The sequence below is a fragment of the Sabethes cyaneus genome, chromosome 2 (genome assembly GCF_943734655.1).
Source record: "Sabethes cyaneus chromosome 2, idSabCyanKW18_F2, whole genome shotgun sequence".
NCBI classification, from domain to species: Eukaryota; Metazoa; Arthropoda; class Insecta; order Diptera; family Culicidae; genus Sabethes; species Sabethes cyaneus.
The window spans coordinates 22,628,261-22,647,070 of NC_071354.1; the positions used below are offsets into that span (position 1 = coordinate 22,628,261).

The following is an 18,810-nucleotide window of genomic DNA, read 5'->3' on the forward strand; positions in this document are numbered from 1 at the left end:
AAAAAAGTGAGAGTTAAAAGGTGAGTGCAGTCTCGAAGAAGCCCGATGGATTGTGTCGACACAGGCAGGGGCAAGTACAAGCCGGACCGACCAAGGCCCAACTGGCACCACGGAATAGGATTAGCAAGAAGTTACCTATTTTCTCGGGAAAACCGGGCGAATGGCCGTTATTCTTTGGAATGTACCAAGCGTCCAACGAAGCTTGTGGGTACTCGGATATCGAAAACCTTGTGCGGCTACAAAAATGCCTAAAAGGTCAAGCTACTTCTACCGAAATCAGTTCCGAAAGTAATCGCAAGGCTTCGGCAGTTGTTTGGTCGTCCGGAACGACTTCTGCAGAGTAATTTGGAGAAAGTGCACAAGATGGAGCCACCGAAGGCCGGAAAGTTGGCCACATTCATTCCCTTCGGTATAGCCGTCGAACAGCTGGGCGAACACTTGGAGGCGGCGGATCTGAAACAGCACTTAATCAATCCGCTACTCATTCAAGAGCTGGTCGAAAAGCTCCCAGACAACGATAAGCGTGACTGGGTGCGCTTCAAGCGAGGGAAGAAAAAGGTAACCCTCAGGACTTTCACCGATTTTCTATCCGAGATAGTGTCGGATGCCTGCGAAGCGAATGTCAGCATGGAAATCGAGCCTGCCGGCGAAGCCAACACCAATAGCCGTTCAGAAAAAGCGCAAAGCGAATCGAAGGAATATGGAACGGTATACAACCACAGTGAAACTGAAAGTCAAACCGGTGGCGAAGAAAGCAGAGGCATAAAGCCGTGCAAGGTGTGTCGGCGCATAGAACATCTGTTGAGATATTGTCAGGACTTCAGGAATCTGTCGTACGCAGACTGGATGAAAGTCGTCGATCGTTGGAATCTGTGCTACTTGTGTCTGAACGATCACGGATTGGCACTATGTAAGTTCAAGCTGAAATGCAACGTTGGTGGCTGCAGACAACCACATAACGAACTTCTTCATCCAATCGACGGTGCTATTGGAACCAGCGCGCACATCCGGACGATCAACGATACGCTGTTCCGGATGATTCCGGTTAGCTTACACTGTGGGGAAAAGTCCGTCACTGTCTTGGCCTTCCTAGACGAAGGAGCGTCGGTAACCCTGGTGGAAAAGAGCGTTGCGGATCGTTAAGATGTTGTTGGAGTCCACGAAAAACTAACGATAAAGTGGACGGCCGACCTGGCTAGAGTGGAGAAGAATTCCAAACGGATGAACCCGTGGGTGTCAGGTGTTGGAGAGGACGAGAAGATGTTGCTAAAGTCAATCCGCACCGACGAAAGCTTGATGCTGCCTAATCAAACGATAGACGCAGCGGGTCTCGCACGGCAATTCAAGCACATGCGCGGTCTGCCTATTTCGTCGTACAGTGGACGACCAGAGATGGTAATAGAACTAAACATCCTTTATTCATTCGCCCCACTTAAAGCCAAGATCGGAGCTTTGAGCGTAGATCCGATAGCAGCGCGATGCAAGCTCGGATGGACGGTCTACGGACTGGAGGAAGTAAATGTCACCGAGTCGGGAAGTGGATTTCTGGGATTCCCCCGCGAAGTAACAAACGACAAGGACTTCGAAGTGGTTCAAGATAAAAAGATCGAAATGGTTCGAGAAAAAGGAGTCGTTAAAGGCGGACGATGTAGTCTTCATTGTAGAAGGCAAGAACCTAAAAAGGTAGATTCGAGGTTTTCTACAAGAGCTGTGTCTGGGACTAGGCGGACGAGTGCGACACATATTTCCGGTGTAAAATTCCTGGCCTGAAATTTGTTAGAAATCAGCTTTGACGCATGTTTCGTCACCGATTATAATTGACTCCGACTTAGTTTGATCCGCGGATTCCCCCGTTTGGGTAAAGAGGAATGGTAGTCAACTTCTAAGCGTTGCTTCAATTACCATCCCTTGCCTAATTTTCCGCGTCGCAACCAGGAGTCCACCCTGCTAGCATGGTTGTTACAAAGCTGTTGTGTAACCGTAATATAACTAATTTCGGTCGTAATCCGGTTGCTTCAACTAAATGGAGCTATAGTGTGCTACTTGGGCACATAAGACACAAAAAGCAAATTCTGCGAATTTGACGGCTTTCGGAATAATAATATAATGCAACGGTGCGTTCTCGTAGACGTCCCTGAAATAAAATCATTGTGTAACAAAACGAATTCTGAATTTGTGTTCACTTACTTTCATTAGGTAGCCAACATTCAAAAAATCTACAATCATATGCTCTTGCTGGGCTCTCGTGTTGGCTACATAAATAACGAAGCCATAACAAAGGTGAGCGAGTTCTTCCATAGAATACATTTTAATACAAGCAATCGTTTTCAGAAACATCTCAGAGACACTCCAGAAGTCTGTTTCGTTATTGTTTTCCACATGCGTCAGACCGTGCCCGTCGCACGCGGTGCTCTTGTGTTATGCGTGATGTATGAATTCGTGCAATTTTCAGATACTAACTGAGCACCCAAAACCATATGTTTAAAATGAAATTGCAACGAAACTAAAAGAGATAGGTGTTTCACGTTTAGAAACGAATTGTAGAACGGTTACCAGAGCTTCAAATTGGCAAATAAAAGCAATCAGTTTAATTACACCTTGTTTAGAAAAACTTGATAAAAACGCCATGAGAAACACTCGTTTCAAAACTTTTTACTTCTAGAAAGTTACTAAATTTCATGAAGTATGAGGTTTAAGAGCAATTTTTAATACGAAATTTTCTCAGCTTTCGAATGAAAGTAACATAATTGAGCTAGCTAGAATAGTTTCGATATTAGAGCTACGTTGAGGTAAACAGAACCGAAAACTAAAAAAATTTAATAGCTCTGTAACGTTTAGGGTTTGGTCATATGCATAGAAGAATTTTTTTTCGTCAAATATGGCCCTCTATTACCCGCTAAAATATCTGCACTAAGCCACCTAATACCGTGTATGCCTTCTGATGACCACAAAATCCTTACTAGAGCGGATAAACGTTCGACGGGAAGTCATGAACGTCAATTCAATGCTCCAACAATTGATAAAATTGCTTTCGTCATCGTTGGTGAAAATGTTGATTCCCGTTAGGGTTGGGAGTACCGACACTATTTTTGAGAACCGGTATTTCGGTACTGGGAGCATCAGTACCCGTAGTACCGGTTCCAGTACCGGTACCCATATATGTTGAAGAATTATAAATTTTATTTATAGCAAGAACCGAAAAACTCATTTATTTATTTTAACATTGATTTGTTTTCGTGCTACTAGATAGAGGCAGTAGGATCGTTGCAACAGCTCCGTAATTGTTCTGTACTCTAACAGCCGGCTGTGAAGTCTATCGATAAAGAAGGGCCAAGTCTTAGAAAGACGTTTGAGCCCAAAACTTTGCTTTTTTCGTCTTCGAAACTCGATTTTATGATGCACAGAATCCATTACAAATTTGAGAGTGTACCTTTGCTTACGGAAGATATACGAGCACTTGCCTCATCTGAATGAAAAGTATTCCGAACTATTACAAGCGGAAAACAGAAAGTGGCGTATCAGGTATCAGGTATCAGCATCTTTGGCTCGAGCAGCACGTTCCTCACAATCATGTGGAAGATTTGTGCCTTGCCCATCTTGCCCGTGTCATCATTTACCTGATGAGGACGGGAAGGAAAACAGGAGGAATAGGAAGGGGTGGATGAGGAATTTGGACAAACACAAACATATATATACCGAGAGATTTTTGTACCCCCGAAGGGATACTGCAATCCTTGGTAGTTAACTTATCAAAAGTACACCCCCTGGGGGGTATACTCATGATAAATAAGAGCTTATAGCTCAATACCGCTTTCGGTAAGGAACATCAAAATGTCTCGTAATTTTAGTTTCCTAAAATCCGATTCATTTAAGACGTAGGATCCAAAGATCCTATGACGCAATTGTGCTACTGCAGGACAGTTGCAAATTACGTGATATGGTGTACCGTAGTCGGATTCACATAAATTACAATGAAACGATTCAGCTCGCTGAATCGTAGCCATATGATAATTTAGTCTGCAGTGACCAGTCAGTGATCTGACAAGAATACTGCAATTTACCTTTGAGTGTTGCAAAAGAAATTTCGCAACCTTCTCACAAGGCTTAACAATGAAACTTTTCGTTTGACGACAAGTTTCAAGATTTTCCCAATAACGTACATGTTCAGATGAAAACCAAGATCGAATCTTTTGTTTTATCCAACATGCCGCAATTGGTAAAGCAGGTTCCGGTCCGAAAACCGACTTTTCTGCTCCAGATCTTGCTAGTTCATCAGCCCATTCATTTCCGGTTATACCAGAATGGCCAGGAACCCAAACCAGATGAACGGCATTTAGAATGCTTAGTTCTTCTAATTGGGTGTGGCAGGCGATGACTGTTTTAGATTTAGAATTAGCCGCACAAAGGGCTTTTATAGCGGCTTGACTGTCAGAACAGAAGTAGATAATCTTGCCTATCAGTTCTTTCTGAAGTGCAAACTGAGCTCCGCACATAATTGCAAAGATTTCAGCTTGAAAAACGGTGCAGTAACTACCCAACGAATAGGATTCCTCCAATTCTAGCTCACGGCAGTAAACACCAGCACCCGCGCGACCTTCGTACAAGGAACCATCGGTATAACAGACCACATAGTCGGAAATTTTCCTTTCCATGTAGCCTGACATCCAATCCTCTCTAGGAGGAAAGTCACTTGAGAAAGTCCTATACGGGAAAGTACGCATGAGCGTTACATCGCTAGGAGCAAGGGCAAACTTGTCCTCAGCAACAATTTGCGACCACAGTCGAGTATGACCAGTGGAACCGTCCACAGACTGCCAATCGCGTGTAGTCGATAAGCACATATTAGTGCCTCTTGCTTCAGGTGGAAGTGTAGAGGTTTAATATTGAAAATAGCTTCTAGGGCGGCAGTAGGAGTTGTAGTAAATGCACCAGACATTGCCATTAAACACATCCTTTGAAGATGGTTTAGCTTTGTCTGGACAGTCACAACTTCCCCTCTCTGCCACCATACAAGACAACCATACGCCAGTATTGGTCTGACAACGACCGTGTATAACCAGTGTATGTATTTGGGTTTAAGCCCCCAAGAGTTGCCAATTGCTCGTCTACATTGCCCAAAGGCCATGCACGCTTTTTTAATTCGGAAATCAATATTTGTGGACCAGTCAAGCTTGGAGTTGAGAATCAACCCCACGTACTTCACTTCGTTCACAACATCAACATCCGAATCGTAAAAGCGCAGAGCGCGAGCTCTATTGGTATTTCTACGTCTTGAAAATAAGACGATAGATGTTTTGCTCGGATTTACCGAAAGTGCAGTTTCTCGGCACCACGTTTCTACGACACGTAGTGCCTGCTGCATTAAGTCAAATAATGTGCTTATGCACTTTCCAACTACTAGGATGAGATAGTCATCCGCAAAACCATATGACGGATAGCCTAGACCATTGAGTTTCCTCAATAGGCCGTCCGCCACAAGGTTCCATAAAAGAGGCGAGAGAACGCCACCTTGTGGACATCCACAAACACTTTGCTTCCAAATGCTTGCTTGCCGTAAGGACGAAAAAAGCAATCGGTTACTAAGCATTTGTTCTATCCACTTTATGATTATTGAAGGCACATTATGATAACGAGCAGCCTCCAAAATGGAAGCGAAAGATACGTTATCAAACGCGCCTTCAATATCCAAAAAAGTTCCTAAGCAAGATTCCTTTTGTGAAAAAGCAACCTCAATTTTATCCACCACATCATGTAATAAAGTGGTTGTAGATTTGCCACTTTGATAAGCATGTTGTGCTGAATGAAGAGGAACTTCTACTAAGCTTGTTTCGCGGATGTGGTGATCAACAATCCGCTCAAGTGATTTAAGCAAGAATGACGTTAGACTGATTGGTCTAAAACTTTTTGCTTGCTCGTATGTCGCGCGTCCACCTTTAGGAATGAACTTAATGGTTATTTCACGCCATTGAGTTGGGATGTACCCAATAGCAATACTACATACAAACATCCTTCTCAGAATGTGTTTGAAGTACTTGAATCCTTTCTGCAGTAGAATAGGATATATTCCATCTGTTCCAGGAGATTTGTATGGAGAGAAGCTGTTCACGGCCCACTCAATCGCTTCAGTTGTGACAAGTCTCCGAGCAAAAGCCCATGAGTCTAAGCCACCTAAAACGATTTCTGGATCGTTTCGAACTTCAGGTTCCACACAGCCCGGAAAGTGACTATAAAAGAGACATTCCAGGATTTCATTGTCATTCGAACAGTATTCACCGTTCGAACTTCGAATGTTATTAACCTGATAATCTTTCGATTTTGACAGTATTTTATTAAGTCGACTTGCCTCGCCGAAACTGGAAACGTTGCTACAGAACCTGTGCCAGCTCGTGCGTGCTGAAGATCGTAGAGCCTTTGCATAGGCTTTCCGGTCCTGCTTGAAAGGCTCCACGCCATCCCTCCGACGTCTATTCCAGGCTCTCCTGCATCGTTTCTTTAGTTCCGCGAGATGAGAGTTCCACCACGGTGTTCCTCTAGTCGTTTTATTAGTTTTTAGCGGGCAAGCTACTTCAAAAGATTCCGCAATAAAAGATGTTGTGACATCTACAGCCACATCCAAGTCGATCGATGACTCAATCGTCGGTTCGAATCCTTGAAATTTCGTCGCCAGTTCCTCCTCAAAGAGTTCCCAGTCAGAAAATCTCGGATTGCGAAAGGTTGCAGCGTTCAAGGAGACACCCAAATGATCAAAATATATAAAGCAATGATCAGATATTGGTGTCTCATTTGAAACATGCCATTGTGCCAACTCATGACTGATCCTGTTAGAGCAGAGTGTTATATCTAACACTTCCTCTCTACCAGCTCGTATGAAAGTTGGACAATTGCCAATGTTGAGTATTCCAAGGTTGGTACTACTCAAATATTCCATCAAATCAGAGCCTCTCGGATTGATATCCGAGCTGCCCCAAATGATGTGATGGGCATTGGCATCACTGCCTACAATGAGCGGAAGCCCATTAGACTGGCAGTATCTCACCACATTTCTGAAATCGTCGCTGGGAGACGGTTCATCGTGTGGTAAGTATGCAGAACAGTAGACATAGCGCCTATGGACATCATCCACGACGAGTTCTACTGTGACTGCACAAATATCTCGAGTAGTCAACTCAGAGATAAGGCATGCACTTATTGACCTATGCAACAATATGCAAAACTTTGCTTTTTTCGTCTTCGAAACTCGATTTTATGATGCACAGAATCCATTACAAATTTGAGAGTGTACCTTTGCTTACGGAAGATATACGAGCACTTGCCTCATCTGAATGAAAAGTATTCCGAACTATTACAAGCGGAAAACAGAAAGTGGCGTAGGCTCAAGCAAGTGCTGCAGGTATAACTTAGAGAGCTTTCCAGCGTACACCTGGGGAAGGAAGCTACGGAATTCCCCTGGCACCAGGAATAGAGGGGCCCAACGCGCTAGACCCAATGGCCTAACAGCTCGACTAGGTTGAAACCGACTTGAGAATTTGTCGATACGCTCAACGAATTAGCGACCGATAGATAACTCAGGAACCCAAGACCGAGTGCAATGGAAACAAATTCTTGCTACAGCATGAGCCACCATGGCTAAATGAGAACCCGCTAGATGAGAAGAAGGATGCACTCATTACTCAGTATCGGATCGGTCCGATATATTGTGATACCAAATATCGATACTTTGGCTTTCGATTCCCATCCCTAATGCACAGGACATTCAATGCACTATCTTCCATGCCAAAACGAATCTTAGTATTATAAGTATTATATTTTGTGCCTTGCTACAGATAATTGGTTGTTACATTTAGTTAATGCCGATGCACACCTAATTTCATGAATGTTTATTATAGAATTTTTTTCAGCTTTCCAACGGTGGTCTTAAAATGAAAATCAGTTCGGGTACTCATGGTGAAATCGGCGACTTTTTGATAAAATCCAACATTGCGACCAAATGCAAGATGGCCGCCAAAAAATTTTGTTACTCCATTTGAATACTCTGTTCTTCTACTTTACAGAATCATGCCATTTGCTAGTTGTTTCATTTCAAATTTATGAAATATAACATCCTATAGATCTCGAGGTTTGCTTAATATTCAACTTTTTTTAAACTTTCGGGACACTTGGCGAACGAGGGGTCCACTGTTTCGTGGTATTAAAAATGTAATTCTTATTTTTTAACCATTTTCAACCAATCAAGTGCAAAAGTTCCAATATTTGAAGACTTTGTTTGGCCAGTAGTAGCCCCGTTTCAGCGAGAATTACTCAATAGTTTGTTCATTCAAACCGAGTTGAATTAGATAAATTTTATTTTTCAAATAAAAACAAATGAACACCAAAAATTCATACAGGTTCAACCCGAGTTCAATAAATTTGCTGTAAGCGAAAAAGTCTTCCCTGGGCTGTGCGCAATAGTTTTTAAAAATTGATCAGCAACTGAAATACATTTTGTTGAAAAAAAAATTTATTTTGCACCCAATATTAAACTCAGCAAATGACCACTGATTCTGCCACAGAATTGCTTCTCAGAGCTACAGTGCAGACTTTTATTGCAAATAATTAAATTTGCTGTCAGTATCAATTGACATGAAGTTGTAGGTGAAGATATCGAATACCTCTGCATTGGGGAAGCAACGACGAATGTAATTACACGGTTTAGTTATAGGATACGAAGGAAGGCTGCTGCTGCTGCTGCTACGCTTTAAATGCGAATATAGCACCGATCATATGAACTCCGGACTGACAGAAATCGAAACCACTCAATCGGTGGGTGGATAGATCTTAATTGAAATAAATGTTTTATGGTCGTGCTAAATTTTCGTATTATTGCAGAAAAAACCCCGCGCTCCTCTGCTCTCTGTGACCGCACAGACTCCAGGCCAGACCAGCGACGGTTTTATTGCACTATTGTATCATTTGGCCTGCGCTAGCTCTAGTGCGCGATGCTGGTGCTGCTCCCCGGTGGATTTGATCGCTGCCTATAGGAAATATGTTTTATCGATAGCAATGGGATTTTAATTTATAGTTAAACAATTATTTTTTATTACGCCCAAGACGAACTCAATGCCCAGCGCTTTCGTGCGTATGTGTGAGCGAGAGAAATCGATCTTGTCTTCTTCTGGTAAGATGATGGATTGGATGTGTGTTTTTTTGCAACCACTCATCGTTGCTGGCTTGACGGTGGAGAACTATGAACTGCTTAGGGTGAGTCAGTTTACGACCGAGAAGAATTCGAAAATTTGATTTGAATATCCAATTTAGGCACAGTTCAACGTTTATCCGGATATAGGGAAATTTGTTGTACAAATATTGGCCATCAAAGGTGCATGTTACATGACGAAGTTGGTTGCACAATATTTACTATTATTTTTTTCTGATACGGTCTAATGGGTACTAACAGGCTTTTTCGCTCAATAGCAAAACAGTGAATTATGGTTTAGCTGGTCTAGCTGCAAGAGGAGGTTCCCAAACAAATTCCGCGGAAACACTTTAACGAAGTCGTCGTTCGCTCGTAGCAAGCAGCCACTCCACTCACTCGTCCGAATGGCACATGTGAATGTGAGCAAATATTTTACTCAAAGTGGGTGTGTTTTGATGCGCAATCTCGGAGGGGGCGGCAACTAGTGAAGGGCCTCTATAGGAAGCAGATAAAATTTAATACCTACGGTAGACCTAAGGTTCAATTTCTACGAATGCGGGTACATAAAGCGTCGGAATCCCATTTCACTTAATCGGAAATGGGATGACCTTTCGTCCCGAATCGGTTGAAATTAACACGATGCAGATGCACGGCCAGAACGTCAAACGTCATAATCATCAATCTGTGTGTGCACACGGAGAGGTAATACCAGAACTAACGAGCTTGCTGGTGACTCACCCAGCCTCATTCGAGATGCTTATCGGAAAGCCGTAATCACCGATTGATAGCACTATAAGGCGGCTATTGCTTACTCCGCTCCACGGAATCGGTTACGTCTACGGTTGTTAAGTTTATTGGAGAATCAATTTATAAACATGATTAGAGAGATTCGATTTGTGATAGAAAAGGCATTACGGGCACCGGAACAGTTGAGCAATTATTGAGATGTTTTATGAGTATTTTTAATGGATAGTTCCAGTAGTCAGACTAATGATTGGTGAGAATTTGTGTCCTATTTATAGTAAAACGTGTTGTTAATATAAATGACATACATTAAAAGCATAGGAAAAATAATAATTTGATGAAATGGGAATTGCAAAATGAATCAAACACCTTCAGGTGTTGTTTTTCATTGACCGTTTGGTTTACTGGGGATTGCTGTGTTTCAAATTTTGAGTTACTTTTCCGCTAATGATTTAGGGAAATAACAATAGCTCCTCATAAATTAATTTCAACATAAGCGAATTTGGGAAAAGCATTTAAGGACAAATGATTCGTTATTGATTGACCGGACTATTAATTTAAGGTCAAAATCATTTAAGGTGATCATTTTGACTTTTATTTCTCTTTACTCCTAATGCTTTCTCTTTTTCATTAGTTTGGTTTAGTATTTATGTTTATTTTTCATTCTTTCTTGATTTTCAATATTTCTTTTGTATTACAGTAATGTTCCGATCTTGTCAGCCCCGTGTTGAATTTTGGGCAAACAAAATAGGGAAACTGACAAAATCGAATTTTTTTTTTTTAAAATGAAAGACTTAAGACCTTGCAATATCGAAGACTTCTACTAAAAATTAAATTTTAACCCTCGGTCCAGAACCTTTTTTGTTGCGCATTAGCTTTAAGCGGGAAAACTTGGCTTTAGGTTTATGGAACCTTTGGAAGAGTTTCTTGAAATTAAAAGTTATATCGTCCAGTGAAATTCAAATTTTGATTAATTCCCCTAAAAGTGCAATAAAAAATTTATTTTCCTTCAGTTTCAATATAACACATTGATGTGTTCTGCAAAGTTTTACAGCATATTATTACAAGAAATTTTGCTGAAGACAGTAAGCTTCTATCTCTTCAGCAAAGATAGAAAAATCCTATTTCTCATAAATGATAAATCGCTGAAATCAGTTTTTCTATTTTAGCTGTTTTTGTAGTTGTTGTATGACCTTTTCTTGTTTTACAAGGTTGTACAAATAGTATAACTACACAACATTGCTGAATATAGTATACCTCTATCTTTGCTTGTTTAGGAACTATAGAACTTTTACTATAAAAATATCCTAATTTTGACCCAGAATCACTCGTAAGAAGGCATCATTTTATTCAAAAACTCCCCCCAGAGAATCAGAATAGTGCCAAGCAGGCTGAAAAATATTTTAATCATATTTAAAAGCACAAAAATTGAACAAAATTTAAAGGCTGACAAAATCGGGGGTAGACAAAATCGGAACATTACTGTATTTATGGATTATTCTTTGCTCTTTATATAAAATTTCTAACTTTGGGTTTTTCATTTTTTTTGCTCTATTCTTTATTTTTAAGCTAGCTGATTACCCGATCTTACTCGTCACTTGTACATCTGTTATTGTAACGAAAATTCTCATAGTGCAAAAAACCAAACCCTTTTTTCATTTTAATGTGTCTACTTTCTTTGCCAATTTCCCTCATGTTGTCCCCGAGCCACTTGTAAATCTGACTTCTTCCCGGTAATCCCTATAAATCTACAAAAAACCGTTTTGAACCTTCTCTTTGTTAATGGCCACCCTATCCCCCCTTTCAGAAATCCAGCAACTTGTGTAACTGCTATCGTTCCAATTGCAAGAGAAACGCACCCCTTTACCCATTTGAACCTTTCTTTCCCCTTGTAAGAGACCATCTTCCTCTTTTGTCAACCCTCCCTGTGCTGATTCTTTTATACCAAAATACATGTGTTTGATAAACGACGTGTAATGAAGAACAGTCCAGAAGTCTCGGAGCTATGGCGAAACATACATTCATACTCACGTTCTTCGTCCCCCTACTTGTCGATTCTTTCCCAGTCAGCTCCCTCTTCTGTCACGTAGCTAATTAGGCATTGGTTTGCTCTAGGAAAATCTCTATAATGGAAACTAAACAAAGGTCTTTTTTTACCATATATTCTTCTTCGGTGGAACCCCCTCTTTTCTCAAAGTTATTTGTACAATTGCAATCGGTTTAAATGCAAGAGAAACGCATCCCCTTTTACTTAGCCGCTTGTTAGGGCCCCCCCTTTTGGCAACCTCCCAGTGCTGATTCCCCCTTATGTCAAGTATGCCAAGTTTAATGAAGAACCATCCAGGCGTTTCGGAGTTAGGGCCTCCCCCACTGTTATGAACCTCCCCCCCCTTTTGTCAACCCCTTCAATTCTGATTCCTTTATGTCAAGGAACATGCATGCCAAGTTTGATGAAGAAGCGTCCAGGCGTTTCGGAGTTAGGGCCTCCTCCTGTTATGAACCCCCCCTCTTTTGTCAACCCCTTTAGTACTGATTCCCTTATGTTAAGGAACGTGTATGCCAAGTTTGGTGAAGAACCGTCCAGGCATTTCGGAGTTGTGGCCTTCCCCCCCCTATTATCAACCCCCCAGTACTGATTCCCTTATATGAAGGAATGTGTGTGCCAAGTTTGATGGAGATCGGTCAAGGCGCTCTGGAGTTATGGTGGAACATACAAACAAACTCACACTCACTTTTATCTACATAGAAGATTATTAATATTTCTTTTTTCTTTGTTTTCAATTATTGGCTCTTCTGTATTCTGTATATTTTCCATTATGTTTTCTTTCTGTTTTTGCTCTTTATCTAGTTTACTTCTTATTTGTTCTTATCCCTTATTCTGCAGTTGACATCGTCTTTATCCAATATGCCTTATTATTTTATCTACAACATTTATTCTTTGTACTACCGTATATAGCTAATTTCTTTGTTCATTCTATTCGTTTTAATTTAATCTTTGTTTGTAATCTGTTTTCCTCAATCATTACTTCTTTTAAATTTATTTTTTCATCTGCAATTTTTATTTTTTACCTTTTACTCAAGGTATTTCACTACTTAATCTTCTTACTCTAGGCTTTTTTATTCAATACGTTTTCTTCTTCATATTTTAATTCTTTGATTCTCGTTAATTTACACTTTCTTATATTCTCTGTTATTTATTTATTCCCCCTTTTATATAACGGAAAGAAAGGGCGTAGAATCCAGAACTACACCCTTTCTTTTCATTCTTGTTTCTGATACCTTTTTTCTCTTATTCTTTGATTTTTTTTATAATTTATCTTTTCTTCCATAATTTTTATAATTTACTAGCTGACCCGACAAACTTCGTATTGCCACAAATTAGCCTGTGTTGTACATAAATCATGAATCTCGGATGATATTTGTCACAATCTCAAGTTTTGCAAGTTTCTGAGGAGTTCAACCTTAGATGATTCATTTTGGCAGTTACGTAACTATGAAAGCATCCCAGGTAACCAATAAGCATCACCAATGCTATTCAAATGTAGGCCAATAAGCATTTAAGTCACCTTAACCATGATTGTACAACATTTCGCCGAATAGCATTTTGCGAAAAACTTTTAGCGGAATGTACCATTTCACGAAAAACTTTTTTGTGGAAAGTACCATTTCGCGATCACCTCCTTACTCGCTGTCGCTCGTTCCAGGAAACCCAGGTAGACCTAGTAAAACAAATAAACCTATACAGTAGTGATTTCTTCGGGGAGTTGCCTCCCTTCAGTGGGCGGCGCTTCCGACGGCGTGTCACCGGTAGCACTCGCGGCCGTCTCGTCCTCAATGATCTAGTGTTACTATAGATAGTTTTTGTGGCCTTGTTATTGAATAATGAAAGAATCTCGAATTTCTCGAGTTCGATTAGTTTTTGAGTTTCGCAAAAATTTCTGTTTTATTTGTATGAGAGTCCATATCCCCCTACCACATGGGTGAGAGGTCTCTGCAATAAAATAAATTCAAGACTCCAAAATCTCCCACATGCCAAATTTGGTTCCATTTGCTTGATTAGTTCTCGAGATAAGAGGAAATTTGCATTTCATTTGTATGGAAGCCCACCCTCTTAAAGGGGAGATGGGTCATACCTCGCTTTCTAAAGAGAAGAGGGGTCTCAATTCACCATAGAAAAATATCTTGCCTCCAAAACCACTTACATGTCAAATTTGGTTCCATTTGATTGATTAATTCTCGAGTTATGAGGTAATTTGTATAGGAGCCCCCCCTCCTAAAGTGAGAAGGGGTCCTAAGAACCATAGAAAATATTCTGGCCTACAAAAACACCCACATGCTAAATTTGGTTCCATTTGCTTGATTAGTTCTCGAGTTATGAGGAAATTTGTACTTCATTTGTATAGGAGCCCCCCGTCCTAAAGTGGGGAGGGGTCTCAATTTACCATAGAATAAATTCTTGTCACCGAAAACACCCACATGCCAAATTTTGTTCTATTTGCTTGATTAGTTGTCGAGTTATGCAGAAATTTGTGTTTCATTTGTATGGAAGCCCCCCCTCTTAGTGTGGGGAGGGGTTTCTAACCATCACTAAAACCTTTCCTGGCCCCAAAAAACCTCTACATGCATATTTTCATGCCGGTTGGTTCAGTAGTTTTCGATTCTATAAGGAACATACGGACAGACAGACAGACAGACAGACAGAAATCCTTCTTTATAGGTATAGATTTCTAACTTTGGGTTTTTCATTTTTTTTTTTTGCTCTATTCTTTATTTTTAAGCTAGCTGATTACCCGATCTTACTCGTCACTTGTACATCTGTTATTGTAACGAAAATTCTCATAGTGCAAAAAACCAAACCCTTTTTTCATTTTAATGTGTCTACTTTCTTTGCCAATTTCCCTCATGTTGTCCCCGAGCCACTTGTAAATCTGACTTCTTCCCGGTAATCCCTATAAATCTACAAAAAACCGTTTTGAACCTTCTCTTTGTTAATGGCCACCCTATCCCCCCTTTCAGAAATCCAGCAACTTGTGTAACTGGTATCGTTCCAATTGCAAGAGAAACGCACCCCTTTACCCATTTGAACCTTTCTTTCCCCTTGTAAGAGACCATCTTCCTCTTTTGTCAACCCTCCCTGCGCTCCCTGCCCTTCTTTTATACCAAAATACATGTGTTTGATAAACGACGTGTAATGAAGAACAGTCCAGAAGTCCCGGAGCTATGGCGAAACATACATTCATACTCACGTTCTTCGTCCCCCTACTTGTCGATTCTTTCCCTGTCAGCTCCCTCTTCTGTCACGTAGCTAATTAGGCATTGGTTTGCTCTAGGAAAATCTCTATAATGGAAACTAAACAAAGGTCTTTTTTTACCATATATTCTTCTTCGGTGGAACCCCCTCTTTTCTCAAAGTTATTTGTACAATTGCAATCGGTTTAAATGCAAGAGAAACGCATCCCCTTTTACTTAGCCGCTTGTTAGGGCCCCCCCTTTTGGCAACCTCCCAGTGCTGATTCTCCCTTATGTCAAGTATGCCAAGTTTAATGAAGAACCATCCAGGCGTTTCGAAGTTAGAGTCTTCGCCACTGTTAAGAACCTCCCCCCCTTTTGTCAACCCCTTCAATTCTGACTCCTTTATGTCAAGGAACATGCATGCCAAGTTTGATGAAGAAGCGTCCAGGCGTTTCGGAGTTCGCACCTTCCCCCCTTTTACGACCGCCCCTGTTACAATCCCCCCCCCGTGTTGTCAACCCCTTCAATTCTGATTTCCCTATGTCAAGGAACATGCGTGCCAAGTTTGATGAAGAACCATCTAGACGTTTCGGAGTTAGGGCCTCCCCCTGTTATGAACCCCCCCCCCTCCTCTTTTGTCAACCCCTTTAGTACTGAAGAACCGTCCAGGCATTTTGGAGTTGTGGCCTCCCCCTCTCATCAACCCTCCAGTGCTGATTCCCTTACAACAAGGAATATGTGTGCCAAGTTTGATGGAGATCGGTCAAGGCGTTATGGAGTTATGGTAAAACATGCAAACAATCTCACGCTCACTTTTATCTACATAGAAGAATATTAATATTTCTTTTTTCTTCGTTTTAAATTATTGACTCTATTCTGTATTCTGTATATTTTCCATTCTGTTTTCTTTCTGTTTTTGCTCTTTATCTAGTTTACTTCTTATTTGTTCTTATCCCTTATGCTGTAGTTGACGTCGTCTTTATCCAATATTCCTTATTATTCATTTTATCTACAACATTTATTCTTTATTCTTTGTTCTACCGTATATAGCTAATTTCTTTGTTCATTCTATTCGTTTTGATTTAATCTTTGTTTGTAATCCGTTTTCCTCAATCATTACTTCTTTTAAATTTATTTTTTCATTTGCAATGTATATCTTTTACCTTTTACTTAATGTATTTCACTACTTAATTTTCTTACTCTAGACTTTTTTTTATTCAATACGTTTCCTTCTTCATATTTTAATTCTTTGATTCTCGTTAATTTACACTTTCTTACATTCTCTATTATTTATTAATTCCCCCTTTTATATAACGGAAAGAAAGGGTGTAGAATCCAGAGCTACTTTTTTTGTTTCTGATACCTTTTTTCTCTTATTCTTTGATTTTTTTTATAATTTATCTTTTCTTCCATAATTTTTATTTTTTATTCTGTACTAGCTGACCCGACAAACTTCGTATTGCCACAACTGTGTTGTACACACTTTAAAAAAAGTGCCGAAGTCAGCAAAATTTTGCCGAGATTTGGACAGCCGAGCGTTCGGTAAAATTTTTTATGATGCGAAACGTTAGTAAAGATCCGTAAACGTCGATTTGCAAAACTGAAATTTTCACCGAACGCTCGGTTGTCCAAATCTCGGCAAATTTTGCTGAGTTTTTTAAGTGTGTATATAAATCGTGAATCGCGGATGATCTTTGTCACAATCTTGAGTTTTGCAAGTTTCTGGGGAGTTCATGGATGTTTTAAATACAAATTTTCCTCACAGTAAAGTAGAGAACAACCCCTCCTAACGTAGAGAGTGGTTTCAATTCACCATAGAAAAAATTCTTGTCTCCAAAAACACCCACATGTCCAATTTGGTTCCATTCGCTTGATTAGTTCTCGAGTTATGACGAAATTTGTGTTTCATTTGTATGGAAGCCCCTCCTCTTAAAAGGGAGAGGGGTCATTATTCCCCTCCAAAATTCACCATAGAAAAAAAATTGCTTACAAAAACACCAACATGCTAAATTTGGTTCCATTTGCTTGATTAGTTCTGGGAGTTATGAGGAAATTTGTATTTCATTTGTATAGGAGCCCCCCCTCCTAAAGTGGGGAGGAGTCTCAAGTCACCATAGAAAAAATTCTTGTCTCCAAAAACACCCACATGTAAAATTTTGTTCCATTTGCTTGATTAGTTCTGGAGTTATGCAGAAATTTGTGTTTCATTTGTATGGGAGAACTCCAGAACGCCTTGACCGCATTCCACCAAACTTGGCACACTTGGTTCCTTGATATAAGGGAATCAGCGTTGGGTGGTTGATAAAAAGGTGAGTGGTCTCTATCAAGCGGAGAGGTCCAAACAAGTAAAAGGAGTTGTGTTTCTCCCGCACTTAGAGCGAATGCAGTTGCATAATTGGCTGGTAGACAAGAAATCGAGACAGTTATAAAGGGTGCATTATGGAGAGGGGAGCCCAAGTAGGGATATATGAAAAAAGGCTTTGTTTCTCTTCCGTTATCGGGATTTTCAGAGAGCAAACAAATGCATAATTGGCTACGTGACAAAAGGGGGAGCTGCCGGGAGAGGAGTCAACAGGGGGGACGAGGAACGAGAGTATGAATGTATGTTCCGCCATAACGACGAAACGCCTGGACGGTTCTTCATCAAACTTGGCACTCATGTTTCTTGACATAAAAGAATCAGCGCAGGGAGGTGACAAAAGCGGGGTCTCCAACAAGGAGGGAAGGTCCAAATAAATAAAAGTGGCTGCTTTTCTCTTGCATTTGGAACGATAGAAGTAATACAAAAAAACAAATAAACAAGTGGCTGGACAACAAGAGGGGATTACTGAAAGGGAGAATAGGGTGGCCATTGACAAGGGGGACGTTCACTTTATAAGGATCACTGAAAAGAAGACAGATTTCCAAGTGGCTGGGGGACAACAGGAGGGGGAGCTAACAAAATGTAGACACATTCAAATGAAGAAAAAGGGTATCTTGCATTATGTGACTTTTCATTGCTATATTAGATTCAGAAGTGGCTAAGAGACAAAGGAGCCCCGAGTAAGTTCGGGTAATCAGCTATTATTTTATATTCTATTCTTCATTATACCTGCTTTATTATTATTCTCATTGCTATTTTCTGTTCGTATTCGTGGTTTAACCAATATTTTCATTAATTCACAATTCAGTTTATTTGTTTTCAATTTTACGTTTCAACATCGTTAATTTGTAGCTTTTATTTATTTTTAGTCGCTTTTTACGCGAAGAATACGTTAGCATTAGCATATGAGGTTGTACACATCGTAGATGGCTATATAATCGCATTATATATCTGGCTACGTCCGAACAATCGCAGGGGAAGTGGGTAGGAATGTTAGTGTAGAATCTCATTTTGAAAGTTTAGGGAATCCATACTATTTTCATAGATGTGTCAGGAAAACAGGGGATACCGTATTAATAGGGTAAGGCAAACAATAAGGATCATGATGAAGCTTTATTCAATAATAAAGTATGTATGTATAGTATATATGGAGTATACATGGGCAAAAATAGAACAATCTCATCAGCAATCCTTCGACTGAAATATAGTTGCGTCATTTCATTTTCCATCAGTGCATCTAATATCCAATAATTAGTTTAATTTTTTCTTCTGGTATCTATGGGGATTATTTATACTTGTT

General features: G+C 40.2%; 1 protein-coding gene across 4 annotated transcripts in view; it reads left to right on the plus strand.

Moving 5' to 3' along the window:
* Positions 1 to 18,810, plus strand: part of LOC128733700 (protein N-terminal asparagine amidohydrolase) — a 141,236-nt gene that overhangs the window by 94,759 nt on the left and 27,667 nt on the right. Inside the window, exon 1 of one of the 4 annotated variants that reach the window (XM_053827466.1) lies at positions 9,145 to 9,237. The exons of the other annotated variants lie outside the window; for them this stretch is intronic. Coding sequence (XP_053683441.1) covers positions 9,160 to 9,237 — 78 coding nt within the window. The 5' untranslated portion in view covers positions 9,145 to 9,159. Of the gene's footprint in view, positions 1 to 9,144; positions 9,238 to 18,810 lie in introns of those variants that run through there. 4 annotated transcript variants of the gene reach the window in all.